Genomic DNA, 16,087 nt, shown 5'->3' with positions numbered 1-16,087 from the left:
GTCTCCAGGATTATTTCACCCTTGGCCTCCCCACTGAGAACGGCCAGCCAGCGGGGCGGGGGCATGTAGTGCCGATTAAACGGAGACCCACCAACTCATTTCACATAGGGGCCACCAGATGGTTATGTCTGTCAGCCCCTGCCAACCTGGGCTGCCTTTGAACCAGCGCGCTGCAGGGGCAAGTCGCCACATCCCATCCCCTATTGGTATTTAATAGGTTGTGCCCGGAGGCCTTGGTCAGGATCGGGGCCCCTCTACGCAGGCAGTGCCCCTCCAAAGCACCCCTTCAAGGCCAGGGGGGCTCTATGGTCCCTGCCTCTGGTTTCTCCTCACCAGGGTTTTCCATCCCTCCCGGGGATTCTCAGCCCTCCAGCAAGGTCACTCTCAGGGTCCAGGCCCCTTTTTGGGATAACAAGAGTCCACCCAAGGGTTCTTCCACCCCACTTGGGACCTTCGTCAATCCACTCCCAGCCCCATCTGGCCACAGTCTTTTCCCTGCAGAAGCCTCTCTGGGGAGCAGTGACTCGGGCTTCCCACCTGGAGGCTCAAGGTTGCAGGAACCCTCCTCTCCAACCAGCTCTCAGCTGGGCTTTCCCCCTTTTCAGTCCCACAGCCCAGGCAGGTGTCGCAGGCTGGCCGGTTGCCCTGTTACACACCAGCAATGCTCAATGTTGCCCCAACGGCCCCTGCTCCAGCGAGTTCACAGGCTAAGAGAGGCCCCCTCCAGGCTCTCGCTGGTTTGGGATGGTGAAGGCAGACGTCGTAGCTTGGCCTGGATCCTCTTACTGGGGGTGGCCCGGACCAGGATGGTCTCGCACTGATCTGTATCCTCAGCTGGGCCTTCAAGTTCTAAGGTCTGGTCCTTGGTGCGAGGCTGGGATGCCAGTAAGAATCCCTCCCGCCCCCTGAGGAAGGGGAGCCACAATTACACCTCCCGCAAACTCCCCTTCCACGTGGTTTTCAGACTTGGTTTAGGGAATGACTGTAATTAAACCCTCCAACTCCATTCCCTGTAATTTCAAGCTCCCAATATTTGTACTGGTGGTTTTGACGGGAGATGCGTTATTCAGACCATTCAAATCTAGATATGTTGGTGGTGGTAGCTGCCTTTCCTTAGCGGCTAACTCGGGGCCAGAATTCAAATGTAGATTTTTTTTGAATGTGCTCTTCTTTGGGAGTTTCTTTGTTGGGAAAAGTCGAAGAATCTGATTTAAACGATTCCCTGAGAGTTTGAGCTGATTCAGAGCTGAGCAGGGATAGCAAAGGTGTGCGTGTTACCGGGGTGAGGGGAAGGGGTGTCTGTGGAGGGATGGGAGGGTGATTCGTCAGAAGCAGCAATGGAACTGCGTGTCACAGAATACATTTACATTCCCTTTGCTGTCCAGCTCTGCGAGTAGATTCCTTTCCCAGCCCGCATTCCAAACTCGCCCCTTCCTGGGATTTGGCTTTAGCAGTAACCTAAATTCCAGCTCAAGCCTTCCCTTCAGGCTTGGCTACACCTGTTGTTCCTCCCTCAGGCCTGCTCAGCCCACACCCTAGATCCTCGCTCTCTTTCTTTCTGTCCAGAACCCACTTAACCCTTTCTTAGCAGAATCGGCCCCTCCTCAGAGGGTGGGGATGTTTCAGGTTTAAATTGTCAGCTGGGCACAGCCTGGCCTGTGGGCTCAGGCGAGTCCCTTCTCTGTGCCAATGACCGTAATAATCTTCCTCTCCTCCCATGTTTGTTGTAAGTTCTGATTAACGAGTGTGTCTGTAAAGTGTTTTGGGGTGTGTGGGTGCTAGGCAAGAGCAAAGGAGTAGAATTAGCATGAGTGTGTGTGTGTGGTGACCTAGATGCATAGCTCCTCTGGGGCCTGTCTCTGCCAGTCTGGGTGGCTGTGAGATGCCAGGGATTGTTGCTATCTAGTCGCTGGTTTATTGCCACTTGAGTTTCTCTCCAGCCGGGCTGGCTGTGCGTCACACTTGCTTAATCACAGTTGCCATCAATGGAAGGGACTTATCCACAGCCACTCAGCAAGTCAGGCCCAGGAGTCCTGACGAAAGGGGACTAGATAAATCAAAGGGTATTTCTCAATCGCCTGCAAAGCATGTGTCTGGTGACCTGGGCAGCAGGAAGGCTGCAACAGCGAAGGGGGGGGGGGGGGCTGTTACTGTGTTTTGGGAGTCAGGACACCGGGGTTCTGTTTTTGACACCGTTCACGGGACTTGAATCTCCTCTGACTTTCCCGGAGGTGACTTTGCTGGAGCTCCAGTAGCACGAGGAGAGACTCGGGCTGCGTCACGTCGCCAGTGCCCCATCTGGGCATTTGCAGTGTCTCTGCCGGGGAGGCGTCTGTGCTAACACTCCGCACTTACCATCTCCAAAGCAGGAGAAATGCGCATTGCCCAGAGCCTGTGGGCCCCATTCTGATCTCCTTTACCCCGGGCGACTCCTCTGCCTCGACTTCCTGCTGATTCACACCAGTGTAAGTAAGAGCAGAATCAGGCCCCCTGGGGCCACATTGGGGATTTCTTTCTTCTGATTTGGGGCGAGGGTGACAAAGAGGGCGAGGACACGCAGTGCAGGGCAGAGAAGAACCAGACTCAGTCGTGTCCTGCTCCCACTCGGCTGCTTGGCTCTCCGGCCCTGAGACAGGCCAGATCCTCTGAGTCACACCCCGCTGCAGACGGGAGCCCCGGGGGAGCGGATGGGTTCAGTGGGAGTCGGTCTCCTTGCTAACAGCTCTCCTTCTGGCCTGCCTTTCGCCCCTTCCCAGGAAGCATCATGCTGACCAGTATCGCCGATGGGATCATGTGTTGCCTGATGGGCAAGACAACCAACGCGGTGGGGCCCGTGGACAGCGTTGAGTCCAGCGACGGCTACAGCTTCCTGGAGGTGAAGCCCGGGAGGGTCCTGCGGGTGAAACACACCCTGCCCACCCGCCAGTCCGAGGAGGGGCCCGAGGAGGGGCCCGAGCGGGGCGTGGTGCACTGTAAGCGCAAGATCACCCTCTACCGCAATGGGCAGCTGGTGATCGAGAACCTGGGCGATGCCATCCGCTCCGAGCTCCTGCACTGCCAGAACGGCCCTGTGGAGCCCCAGAGCACCATGGAACTGGAGCTCTCGGACGTTGCCGGCAATGCCTCCACCCAGGGCACCGCTGCCAACCCAGGCTCCGGCGCCCGGCAGGCTCCAGCGCCCGGCAAGCGCCGGAAGCGCAAGCCCAAGAAGGTCGTCAACATCGACTGCAAGAAGCAGATCAGCAGCTGCAAGGGGACGCAGAGCGACGTGGTGCTGTTCTTCATCCACGGCGTGGGCGGCTCCCTGGACATCTGGAAGGAGCAGCTGGACTTCTTCAGCAAGCTGGGCTACGAGGTGGTGGCCCCGGACCTGGCCGGACATGGCTCTAGCTCCGCCCCTCAGATCGCGGCCGCCTACACCTTCTACGCCCTGGCCGAGGACATGAGGGCCGTCTTCAAGCGATATGCAAAGAAGAGGAACATTCTGATAGGTCATTCGTATGGGTAAGGCACTGGCGGGCGGCAGAGAGGCTGGCACGGCGGGTGCCCAGGAGGGGAGAGATTGGGGCGGGTAACTCCCCACCCCAGCATAGTCTTCCCTAGTGAATGGGTCTCTCAACACACCGTGTGGGTCAGGACTCACCGCTGAAAGAAAGATGATCGGACTAGAGGTCTTTCAATTCCAGATCGGTCCATCCGGTCTCATGGCCCACCCACCCCTCAGGCTGGATCACACTACTGGGCCACTCCTGGACTGGCCCTTTGGAAAGTGGGGGAAGCCCCTGTCACGGAGTATTGGGGGACTCAGGGCCCTGCACCCCCGGCTTCCTGCGATTCACCATGACTCTCAGCCAGCCAGTAAAGCAGAAGGTTTATTTGGATGACAGGAATACAGTCCAAGACAGGTCTTGCAGGCACAGACAACAGGGCCCCCCTCAGTTAGGTCCAGCTTGGGATCCCAGGGCATGCCAGCCCACCCCCCTTTGGGGGGTCAGAGCCATCTCTGCCTCCCAGCCATCTCTCCAGCCTCCTTCCAGCCTGCTTCCAGCACTCCCCTCTCCGCGACCCCTCCCACAGCCTTTGTTCAGTTTCCCGGGCCCCGGAGTCACCTGACCTCCAACCCCCTCCTGGGTTCTCATGTTACAAGCTCAGGTATGTTCCCTTGGGCAGATTCCCATCCCCCGATGCAGACCATCCTAGTCACACTCCCCTGTCAGCATTCCCACACCCCAGCAAGAACAGTCCCAGTTCGTCACATCTCTCCCCCCTTCGAGACCGAACTGAGCAGGGTCACTTTAGCCAGTGACCTGGGGAAGTTCGAACCTACCCCCGTTCCCATGGATGCCCCCGCATCCCTCCAGTTCCTTGGTGGGAGTTACACCAGGCCCCTTCAGTTCCACGCCCCCCCTTCGGTCGGGGGTGCTTGATGGCACTCGCAGTTCGCATGTGGGAAGGTTTATGCGGCCTGTGCCCTTTTTCCACCCCCATACCTCTGGGGTTCCAACTGGGCTGTGGTCTTCTCCCAGCGCTCCAGTCTGGAGGTCTGTGCTTTGGGCTCTCTTGGTTTAGAGCCGCCCTTTTAACCTTGGCCACCCTCTGGAAAGGCTCCTTTATGCTGGGCAAGGGTCCTAAAGCTGTTTTCCCCTTGTCCCAGGCCTTCCTCCCCCTCTGACAGGGGTCACAGGATCCGCAGTACTGTCGGACAGTAACAAAGACCCCAGGCCAGTAAAAGCTCCGTAGCAGCCTCTGCTGGGTACGCCAGGTTCCCTGGTGCCCTGAGAGGGGAATGTCATGGGCCCGGCACAGCAGCTGGCGGCGATACTTCTGGGGTACCACCAGCTGCCTCCTGATCCCCCCTGACTCCATTTTCCCTGGGGGAGCCCATTCTCGGTACAGGAACCCCTTCTCCCACAGGAACCTTTTCCGGCCACCTCGTCCCATGGTCTGTACCGCATTGAGGTCGGCCAGGTCCCTTATCTTCCGCAAGGAGGGATCTCTCTGCAACTCGGCCTGGAACTCAGCAGCTGGGACAGGGATGGCCACCTGCTCTTTCTCGCCCGCTGGGTCTGAAGCTGCAGCCTCCCTGAGCCGTGTCCCTGGGCGTTCCCTCCCCACCAGGTTAGGGTCCTGCGCCTCAGGCAAGGCACCCCCCCCAAGGCCAGGGCCAGGCCCCTCGCCGGCTCTGACTGCGGGTCACAACCAGTGCCTTTTGGGGGTTGCTTGGCCAGTTCTCCAGGTCCCCCCCCATCAATACCTCAGTGGGCAAATACGGGTGTACCCCCACATCCTTGGGGCCCTCCTTGGCCCCCCACTTCAGGTGTACCCTTGCCACGGGCACTTTGACTGGTGTTCCGCCCACCCCTGTCAGGGTCAGGTAGGAGTTGGGCACCACCTGATCTGGGGCCACCACCTCGGGCCGGGCCAGCGTCACCTCTGCGCCCGTATCCCAGTATCCATTGACCTTCCTCCCATCCACCTCCAGGGGAACAAGGTACTCTCTCCGGAGGGACAGCCCCGCGCCCACCGTATAAACCAAAAACCCTGAGTCGGGGGCATCCAGCCCCCTAGAGGAGCTGGCCTGGGGCCCTTCTCTCTCTTGAGCAGTTGATAAGCTGCCAGCCCCTCTTGCGTGAGAAGCCTGCCCCTCGTCCGTCTGGGCCTCTACCAAGTTAACCCTATGCGGGTTCGGTCTGCTCAGTCTGTCCTTGAGCTTGGGGCACTGGGCCCGAACGTGGCCTCTTCGGCCGCAGTAATAGCAGCTCATGTCCTGTGGGTCCCCTCGAGCCGGTCGGTTGTCCCTGATGCTGGGCATTCCCCGTGGGAGGGGATTCCCCATATTCCCCCTTTGGGAGGTCCCAGGGTGACTCTCTCTCTGCATCGCGGCGGGCCTGTTCCTTTGGGGCTCCTCCCTGCCACCCCCTGACCGGCTCTTTACAAACTCATCGGCCAGCTGCCCTGCGTGTCGCGGGTTCTCTGGCTTTCGGTCCACCAACCACAGCCTCAGGTCGGATGGGCACCGCTCATACAGTTGCTCCAGTACCAGCAGTTTAATCAGGTCCTCCTTCGTCTGGGCCCCACCAGCCCACTTGCTGGCGTATCTTTCCATGCGGACGGCTAGTTGCAGATATGAGATCACAGGGGTTTTATCCTGACTCCGGAACCTTTCCCGGTACATCTCAGGAGTCAGCCCAAACTCACGTAGCAGGGCCTTTTTGAATAGTTCGTAGTCCCCTTTCTCTGCCTCTCCCAGTTGGCGGTACAATGCCACGGATTTGGGGTCCAGTAAGGGGGTAAGGACCCGGAGTCTGTCCGCGGGATCAACCCGGTGCAGCTCGCAGGCCGTCTCAAAGGCCTCCAGGAAGTCGTCCATGTCCTCCCCCTCCTTGTGTGGGGCCAGGATGCACTTATCAAAGCTCCGTGCAGTCCTGGGTCCCCCCTCACTCACCGCAGCCGGGGGTTCACTGCCCCTCAGTCTCGCCAGTTCCAGTTCACGCTGATGCTGTCTCTCATTCTCCTCCCGTTCATGCTGTCTCTGTCTCTCTTTCTCCTCCCGTTCATGCTGTCTCTGTTGTTCACGATCCTCCAGCTCTCTCAGTTTTAGCTCTTTCTCCCATTCCAGCCAATTCCGCTCCACGGATGCCGAACGTCGCCGGGAGGATCCTCTGCTGGCCAGCGAGCTTCGCCGGGGGGATCCCCTGCTGGCCGGGGGGGCCACGGCGCCTTCGGTATTTGCTGGGCTCCTCCCCACCCTTCCCCTAGGCATAGGAAGGAGGGGTCTCGGGAAGCCCTCAGCAGCCGGCTGACCACTCCCAGCTGGGACAGACACTGGTGCCTGCGCTGCATTTGCCAGGCTGCTTCCCTGAGACACAGGGATCAGTTCATTCGCGCGATCTTCCTCCTCCAGCCGGGCAATGAGCTGTTCTTTGGTGAGCCTCCCAATGCGCAGCCGCCTCTGCTTGCACAGCTCCACCAGGTCGCTCTTAAGCCGCTTGGCATACATCTTCCTGCTGGCCACTCACCGGCCTGTGTGCTCACAGCTCCCCACAGTTCCCAGGGGGACCCCTAGTGTGCCAGCCCTTCTCGAGGTCACCGCCTCTCTGCCAGGGTCGAGCTGCAGACTCCTCCGCCCCTGGGACCACTCGCTGCGATCCCCCCGGGGGACCCTGTTACTGCAAAAGTCCTTCTCGCTGGTCACACACTCCCAGGGGTAATAACCGTCTCTCTCTCACTCTTCAGCACGCCTGGTCCCCGTCAATCCCCCTTCGTTTTACTGCTCCCCAGTCACTTACTGCAGGAAGCGCCGTCCACGGGGTGCAGTAGATCCCACCGCTGCCACCAGTTGTCACGGAGTATTGGGGGACTCAGGGCCCTGCACCCCCGGCTTCCTGCGATTCACCATGACTCTCAGCCAGCCAGTAAAGCAGAAGGTTTATTTGGATGACAGGAATACAGTCCAAGACAGGTCTTGCAGGCACAGACAACAGGGCCCCCCTCAGTTAGGTCCAGCTTGGGGTCCCAGGGCATGCCAGCCCACCCCCCTTTGGGGGGTCAGAGCCATCTCTGCCTCCCAGCCATCTCTCCAGCCTCCTTCCAGCCTGCTTCCAGCACTCCCCTCTCCGCGACCCCTCCCACAGCCTTTGTTCAGTTTCCCGGGCCCCGGAGTTACCTGACCTCCAACCCCCTCCTGGGTTCTCATGTTACAAGCTCAGGTATGTTCCCTTGGGCAGATTCCCATCCCCCGATGCAGACCATCCTAGTCACACTCCCCTGTCAGCATTCCCACACCCCAGCAAGAACAGTCCCAGTTCGTCACAGCCCCCCATGCAGCTGGCCCGTTGTCCCGTCAAGGAAACTAGCAGCCCAGGTTGCAGCCAGAGGAAGCAGTAATGCATATAGACCTCTGACGCTCTGGCTCTGATCGGTGGGGGAGCTGTGTGGCCTGTCTCTTTAATGATAGCTTCTCCCCAGCGGGCTCCTTGTCTGTGACTCTGTCGGGGGTGGCTGGGAGTAGTCAGCCTCCTTCCTGCTCCCTTGATTATTTTTTATTTGGTTCTTAAATCTGGGAGGAAACTCTGCAAACCCAGCAGCAGCTGCAGCAAAGCCCAGTGCATCTCCTGCTGCCTCTTGTCAACTGGTGCATGATCCCTACCCCCAGGCGGATTCAGTCTGCATCCCCAGCTCACAGGCCCTAAACGTGCGCTCTGGGGGGCTGTGCCGTGCTGGCTGGCCAGAGTGTCAGCTCCGCTCCCCCCTTTCACTGCTGCCCGGGGAGCGAAAGGAGCCTGCGCAGGCTCCCCACAGCACGTGCTTCACCCGCAGGGGAGGGCGCTTCCCGTCCTTGGCCTCTCTGCTGAGAGCTCCGACGGACGAGAGGGCTGGAGAGCGGCCGGTGGGGCGAAAGTCCTGGGCTGCAGGCACCTGAGCTGAGACCAGCCACCTCATTGCACAAAGGGCTTGTGGCAGACCTGATCTGGGAAACCGCACCTGCACGTTTCTGTAGCTCGTTCCCACCCCCTTGGCCTGTCCAGCTTCGATCCTGCCCCGGGGGCTTGCAGCCCTAGTGCTCCTGGCAGTGAGGCAGAGCCAGGCAGCTCTTGCTTTCCGGGCAGGACCAATACGCATCGTCTACCAGCGTCGAAACTAGGGTGACCAGATGTCCCAATTTTGTAGGGACTGTTCTCATATTTGGGCCTTTTTCTTAGATAGGTGCCAATTACCCGCCACCTCCGGTCCCGATTTTTCACACTTGCTGTCTGGTCACCCACTAGTCTAAACTGAGGCCTGGAAACCTCATTTCACTTATGCTCAGCACCATCTCCCCTCCCCTCCGCTCTCTAATGCTGGAAGCTAGGCTGCACAAAGACCCCCACCTGTGACCTCAGTGACTGCTCCCAAGCGGCACTGATGACCTGTCCTGCAAGGGGGAGGGGGCCCTATAAATAGCAGTAAGTCCAAGAAAGTCAATTAGGCAGCAGTTAAGCAGTGCGAAGACAGGGCGGGAGCAGGCCCTCGCTGCAGCCCCCCGAGGTATTTAATGGCGTGGACAAGAATAGAGGAGACAGAGACTGACTCAGCCGGGGAGTGAAAGGGGATGAGATTTGAAAGGCAGCCGTAGAACATGAAGGGATCTTGGCTCTGAAGTAGATCAGAGGTGAACCCCCCTCTCCCGCCGCCACCCGGGTCTTTGTGCGATGGACACTCTCATCCGTGCTGTCTGATGATTGATTTGCAGTGCAGCGAGGATCAGGCCATCCCTGGCCCAGCTCTGGAGCGTCGGTGTGATTCAGACCCCAGTAATTATGGAGCAGAGATGGCCTAGCAGCTCCCCAGGGAAGGTTGAGTTCAGGTGTGGGACTAAACCGAGCAGCTCCCTCCCGCCCGCCCTGGGGCTCAGAACGTGTCCCAGGCAAAGGAAATGGTACAAGCTGGAGCAGTGATATTGGGGTTCCTCGGCTCTCGGTCATCCCACATGTTTCCAGTAGGACTGGATTAGCAGGGGAGGATTACAGACGATCGGCAGAGCAGTGTGTAGGGAGCCCAATCAGATAATGTCCCGTCTCCTCCTTGCAGGGTTTCCTTCTGCACCTTCCTAGCCCACGAGTACCCGGACCTGGTCCATAAGGTGATCATGATCAACGGGGGCGGCCCCACCGCGCTGGAGCCCAGCCTGTGCTCCATCTTCAACATGCCAACCTGCGTCCTTCACTGCCTGTCCCCCTGCCTGGCCTGGAGCTTCCTCAAGTGAGTTGCCAACGCTTCTGCCAGCTGTTGCTGGAGCAAATTAACCCTGGGGAGGGAGAGGTTTGCAGAGGGGAATGAAAAGCTGCCCCCACCTCCGCTCGGTACGACGGGCCGTACCAGCAAGGGCAGAGGCAGCACTGGGGATGTGCCAGGACTAGGGGTAGCCACATCTGGCAGCAGCTCCCCACATCTGCTTCTCACCCCCCTCGTGCACAGCTTCACCTATTGTCCCGCTGAGCACGGCATCTGAAGGGGCTAGTATGCACCCATGACAGGGGCCAGCCTGGCCTCTCGCAGCCCCAAGAGGGGCCTGGCTCCAGCTGACCAGAGACGTGCAGGGGGAGATCATCTGGGCTCTGCTATTACCCAGACACACTCAGTCTGTCTGCCCAGCAGGCAAACGGCAGCTCTCCCCCCAGCCCATCGCCCGGGCTCACTCCCTGTGCCAGGCGTCTTCTGCGCCAGCTCTCTGTGCTAGGCTGGGCTCCCCCTGGCCTGGGCTGTGCTGTTAACTCTCCCCCGCTCTCTGTCGTGTGCCCGGCAGGGCTGGCTTCGCTCGCCAGGGTGCCAAAGAGAAGCAGCTGCTCAAGGAAGGCAACGCCTTCAACGTCTCCTCCTTCGTCCTGCGGGCCATGATGAGTGGCCAGTACTGGCCGGAGGGCGACGAGGTCTATCACGCCGAGCTCACCGTGCCGGTGCTGCTGGTGCACGGCATGCACGACAAGTTTGTGCCAGTGGAGGAGGATCAGCGGATGGCCGAGGTACAGTACCCGCAGCCAGACCTGCGTGGGCTGAGGAGCACAGCGTGAGTTAGAAACGATGGGATTTGCTACGTGGGGTCAGGGCATTGGTCTGTGTAGTCAGCTGTGCCGGACCAGACCCGTGCGGTCATCGCGCCTGGTTTTCTCTGCCTCTCCCCTGCTGCCCCCAGCGAGCCCCCTGCCCTGGCATCTCCCCTCCCCTTAGAGCCCCTCAGCCCGGAGTGGGCTGGAAGCAACACATCCCGCAGGTGCACTGTGCCCTGACCCCACCAGCCCTCTCATTGGACAGAGACCAATCTAGCTGGTGCAGCCATTGGATGAAATGTGGTTCTGATTTGCATGTGCAAATACAACATCCTCCCCTTGAACTCTCCTGGCTGCCATGGCGGAGGGGCAGAGTAGGGGTCCAGCTGGATGCAGTCCTGGGGGCAGAGCCCCCCCTGTGTGGACAGTCATGTGCAACACACGCTGGTCAACTAGGGCGTGGACTCTCCCCCACTGTCTGCCCCCCTTCCTTGCCCCTGATCAGAGAGGGCATGATGGGCTCAGGGCACTTCTCCTCTCTGGCTCCCGTGCTGCCAGCCAGCAGCCCAGGCCAGCAGTCACCTCCCTGGAGGTCACCCTGCTCCCCCAGGTTAGCTGGAGCGTGAGCGAAGGCTGACTCCTGCCAACGTGTGAACAGACAGGCAGAGCCCTTCAGCTGCCCTTGCCCGGCGTTATCTCCTCTTCCTCCGGGGACGAGCAGCATGGAACGTGTCGCTGGCAGGGGCAGGGCGGCTCTCGCAGCAGCTTGTGTCCCAATGAGATAAGCCCAGAGCTGGGTGACAGGACTAAAGCGGGGGGCGGGTGGGAGAGGATCAGTCCATGCCCACTGAGCCTGACCTCAGCCCCAGGGGCTCTGCCATTGAGTCTGACAGCTCCAGACTTCCTCCTTGCACCAGCAGGAGTACAGCCCTGGTATCTGCCCAGCTGTGAGGGAGGGGGAGCTGCTGGCTGGGAGCTCGACTGGTCCAGTTTCCATAAGCCCTGATGGCCGTCCTGTGCCCTGTCCTCTATTCCCAGATCCTGCTGCTTGCGTTCCTGAAGGTGATTGAGGAGGGCAGTCACATGGTGATGATGGAGTGTCCGGAGACAGTGAACACCCTGCTCCACGAGTTCCTCCTGTGGGAGCCCGAGATGCCGGCCGGGGAAGGGCGAGAAGGGGAGAAGAAATAAGCCAGCCAGCGAGCGGTGACCCGGCTGAGGTGCTTTGACGGGAGGGACTTTTCCACGTGGAGAGAGACGGGGTCTGAGTGCAGGCGCAGAGTGGGGTGTGGTGGAAAGGCTCCCCCCCCACACCACGCATGGAGTTGTTTCCTTCCCTGGATACAGCTGGATTGGAAGCTGGGCTGGCTGGCGGCTAAGCACAATGGCTTCAAGGGGAGCGTCTTTGCAGGGCCTGGCGTGCGCAGGCTGGCGGCAGGAGTAGGGCAAACTGGCCGAGGGGCGCGCTCCCTGGGAGGGCACGGCCGCTGCTGGAGCATCTTCATCCTGTTTCCTTGTAGTATAATTTCTCTCATGCAATGGCCCCATTTGGGGCAGGGGGTGGAGAAGCGAGACTGTGGGGAGGGGCTCAGACCGGTTCCTCTCGGTACAGCACGAGGGGCATCTCCGCTCCCCAGAGCATCCCACCACCCATTCACCAAAGGGGTGCTTGAAGGGGGAAGCCAAGAGATGAGGATGGCTCTGCCCCCTGGACAAAGCCACAAGGGGCAGCATCTTCCCATGAGCTCTTAGCAACTAGATCCCCCTCTTTGCTTCGGCTGAACGTGTGCCAGCCCCGGGCAGCCAGAGGGCCAGTGGTGGGCTTGACCCTGCCCGACACAGGGTACCTGCCCCGAGGAGCTCACAACCGAAATGGCGGGCGGCTTTTGTCCCAGGGAGAAATGAGGACTGGTCCCCGCATGTCTGGCTGGTAGCAGAGCAAGGCGGGATCGTGACTGGTGGTGCCAGACTCCGAAATGCAGCCCTAGAGCCTGGCTCCTGCTGACCCCTAGCTGCCCTGCCTTGGGGCTGGGCCCCTAGATCTGCTTGACACCAGCTGGCCGAGAGAAGGGGGCGGCTCAGCAAAGGACGAGCCGTCCAGCAGCAGGATCTCCTGTTATTTCTCAGCACGCCCCCCGGCACGCCTTCCACCTCCTAAACCACCAGTGCTTTAGGTACCTTTCCCCTGGCTTCATCCACACGCCGACCCTCCGTTTCCCCACACAACCTGCCATGAACCGATGGGGCCGGCGGAGGGTCTTGGGGAACTGATTTTGAAGCTGCCCCATGATCAGTCAGACCGTAGGTCAATGACACTGCATCCGGCTGCACGACGACTCCAGACTGCTCCCTTCACTGCGGCCAGGCCCTGCCTCCAAGCCTTTTCCTCGCCAGCCTCCCGCTGAGCAGCCCCCGAGCATGCAGTTTGGTAGCCCTGCCGGCAGCTAAAGCGCGTCCGCATGCGACGCGGAGAGGGGGCCGTGACACGTCATCTTCTAGCCAGCAACCCCGAGCGTCCGTCCAGCCCCGTTAGCGTCACTTTTTGCACCAAAACCTGGTGGGCGTGGAGTAATCTAGCCCGGGGTTAGTGCGGGGAGGAGAACACTGCAAGTAATGAAAGAATAACTACAAAAGAAAATCGGTCACGTACCTCTAGATGCAAGTACTATGGAAAAACAACCGCTGGACCCTGGCAAACCCAGCAGCGGGGCAGGCACCGTCTGGGAGGGGCTGAGTCCGTTGCAGAACAGGGGCTCCGAAGAGTTGAAAGTTGAGCTCTGAGGCTCCCCCTCCACTTTGACAGCAGCGTCCAGCTGCAGGCCAGACTGACCCAGAGGCAGAGGAAAAAAAGTCTCCCCCAACCCCTCATTTTCAGCTACTAGGAGTGAGGGGATGGGTGGGGGCTGCTGCGTGCCAGAGGCCTGGCTGGGACAGCCGTGCAGGCCGCCTGTCGGCTCCCTCCTTCCCCACACTGGATTATTGCCCATAAAGGAACAGCACTTCGTGGGTGTACAGCTGCACACCAACCCTGTGCGGCATCGCCCGGGCCACCAGAGCCCACGCCGGGCTCAGGGATCTCTCCCTTCCCTGCTCTGGCATCGAAACCAAAGAGATACAAACCAGCCCTCCACAGAGCAGCTCCTGCACTCTGCAGAGAACGGAACAGGGCGGGGCGGGGCAGATCTTCGCCCCGAGAACGGAGGCTGAGCCAATCCTCTACTGGAGCTGGATCGAGTTGCTGGAAGGACCTTTGGGGGCCTCTTGAGGGCAGCTGGTCCCCTGCTCTTCTGCACAGCCAGGGCTGAGGTGCTTCCAAAGTGCCAGGCCATGGGAGGGGCTTCTGCGCCCACCTGTGTGATGGCACCACTTCTCCAAGGCCAAGCCTGCTCCAGGCACGCTCGGCCCTGCCACGGACTGCAGTGGCCGTGGGCCAAGCCAAAAGCCACTGCTGAGCTTGGCTCGCCCCCGGGGAGCACAGCCCCAGGGTCTCTGACATGACAACAGGAACCACCATAAGCCTAGCGATGGCCCTTCCAGAACCTAACCCCTCTCCCGAGACAGCAGGTTCTAGTGGGGAGGAAGCCTGAGTGTGGCAACCCACCATATGCGAGAGCAACCCGACTCCCCGCCCCGCGGCTCCCCGGGAACCAGCGGGGTTTGATCACTGACTGAAGGGCGTCGCTCCCGGGTGCTCCTGACCCATGTAGCTGTGCCAGACTTGGCTCCTGGCCCCTGCCCAGTGCTCCGCTCTCCGGATCGGTTTGTCTCATGATGAGAATTTTAATGACTTACAAGGAGCTTCAAAACGTGTTTCCATTTACACAGTCGACTTTGCCTCCAGTGAACTGTGTGACCAAGTGGCTGCTATTAACTTGCGGAGGCAGAAATTTCTAGACTAATGCCATCTAGACACCCTCGTCATCAGTGACCTGGCTGGACGACCCCCACGTTACAGCATCTCTATTATCCTCTGGGTCCTTCATTCTTCGTGGACACTGCCCAGCACTTCAGCCTTCTGATGTTTTATTTCAGACCAGTTGCAGAAATGTGCATAGACCTGTCGTAACCTTTGGGCCTATCCCTTTGGGAGCTGAATCCTCGCTGGTTCTTGCTGTGGGGCTCGGAGGCACTTTCCTTTTGAGTGAAGCGTAGAACTGGTCAGGAAAGACGCCCCAGCCCATTGGTAAAGCGCAGGGGGATGTTAACCTCAGTGCTCTGGTCCAGGCCCACTCTGGGCAATTACATTGTGCCTGCTTAAAATGAACCCTGCCATTTCCAGTTGAAACTGGGGCGCAGTTTTGCTGCCTGCTATTAAACAGCTGCTGCATTTCAGTGGGCAGTGAAATTATCCCCCTGTGGCTCAGACAGCCCCGGCTCGCTGGAAACTACAGACAGATTCTCTTTGCAGGGGCATCTCGGAGAGAAGCAGCAACTCAGCCACCTCTGGCCCCGAGCAGCAGGAAAACGACCCAGCAGCTTCCAAGGAGGAAGGACTAAACGGCAGACAGGCTCCTGGCTCTAGTTCAGAGTTCTGATGGGGGCCGGAACCGCTAACGCCGAGGAGTCTGTCGGCCACACCCTGGACTGAGGAATGTGCAGTAACAACCCCATTGCCAGAGCGTGGATTTGCACTGAGTGCAGACTGGGGACGGCTGCAGCGCCAGCCAGCCACAGGAGAACACTGTGGCTGTAGCTCAAAGAAATCTCTGCTTACTGCAGTAGACAGACTAGTCTCCCCCCCATCACCCACCAAAACAGGGGCAGCAATTGACCATGGCAAAGGAAGCAGCCCTGGACCCAATTCCTTCTCACCCACACCCTGTGCAGTCACTGACACCAGTGGGTGTAAAATGCTACCACCTTAGCACTAGGGGTTAATGGCTGCCCCAGGTGTGGGGTGAAGAGGATGTGGGTCACCTGGGTGCAGCCCTGTCCCCCCCCTTCCCCTCACCCTTAGAGCAGGGTGTGTTCAACTAGCCCCACTGATGGGGCGGGGGGAGGAGCTGTTCTCATGAGGAGGGAGGGAGAGAGAAAAGGCCAATGCTTTGGTTTAGCTTCTCTCCCACTAGGTGGCAAGGGTGAGCTTCCCAGAGAACTGTCTCTAACCACCAGCACCAGGCAGGCTGGGGCCGGAAGCCTGCTGCTGGCACTGGTCTGCCAGGCTGGCTGATTTGACCATTAACACTCCCTCCCTGCAGCTGGGCTCCAAGAGCTGCTTCCCCCCCCCTCCCCCCCCAATCCTCCTGAGTTGTACTTGGAAACACAGGGGTGACCTTGCCGCTGCGCTGAGGTGACTGTTACTGTGCCCTGGTCGTGGTACACGTTCTTTTCAGTGTTTGTTGCCATGAATTGCGGAGTCTGTGCCGCTTGTACCTGACCCTGCTTGTGTTGAAGCAAAAGGAAAGTTGTGCACTGTAATCCACCATTTAAAGATGAAACCCTAACCTGTGAGCGTGCCATTTCATACAGTAAATAGCCATTCTATTCTCAGCACGTGTGACTTTATTGACTCACTGGCCGGCTCCTGCAGCCCTGGGGCAGGGTCTGCTCTGTGCTCGGAC

The 16,087-nt window shown here is 59.6% G+C and overlaps 1 protein-coding gene across 4 annotated transcripts in view; it reads left to right on the top strand.

Annotated features, from left to right (window-relative positions):
• The window catches only part of ABHD8 (abhydrolase domain containing 8), a 30,402-nt gene extending 14,386 nt beyond the window's left edge, over positions 1 to 16,016 (top strand). For 3 of the 4 annotated variants that reach the window (XM_054013790.1, XM_054013792.1, XM_054013789.1), the window contains exons 2-5: positions 2,757 to 3,504; positions 9,571 to 9,741; positions 10,286 to 10,502; positions 11,565 to 16,016. In XM_054013790.1, coding sequence (XP_053869765.1) covers positions 2,765 to 3,504; positions 9,571 to 9,741; positions 10,286 to 10,502; positions 11,565 to 11,717 — 1,281 coding nt within the window. In that variant the 5' untranslated portion in view covers positions 2,757 to 2,764 and the 3' untranslated portion in view covers positions 11,718 to 16,016. Of the gene's footprint in view, positions 1 to 2,205; positions 2,466 to 2,756; positions 3,505 to 9,570; positions 9,742 to 10,285; positions 10,503 to 11,564 lie in introns of those variants that run through there. The other variant, XM_054013791.1, reaches the window with a different exon arrangement.
• Positions 16,017 to 16,087: the final 71 nt, after the last annotated feature.

Source organism: Malaclemys terrapin, chromosome 24 (assembly GCF_027887155.1).
Source record: "Malaclemys terrapin pileata isolate rMalTer1 chromosome 24, rMalTer1.hap1, whole genome shotgun sequence".
Taxonomy (NCBI): Eukaryota; Metazoa; Chordata; order Testudines; family Emydidae; genus Malaclemys; species Malaclemys terrapin.
This window is presented reverse-complemented; position numbering and strand designations above follow the sequence as displayed.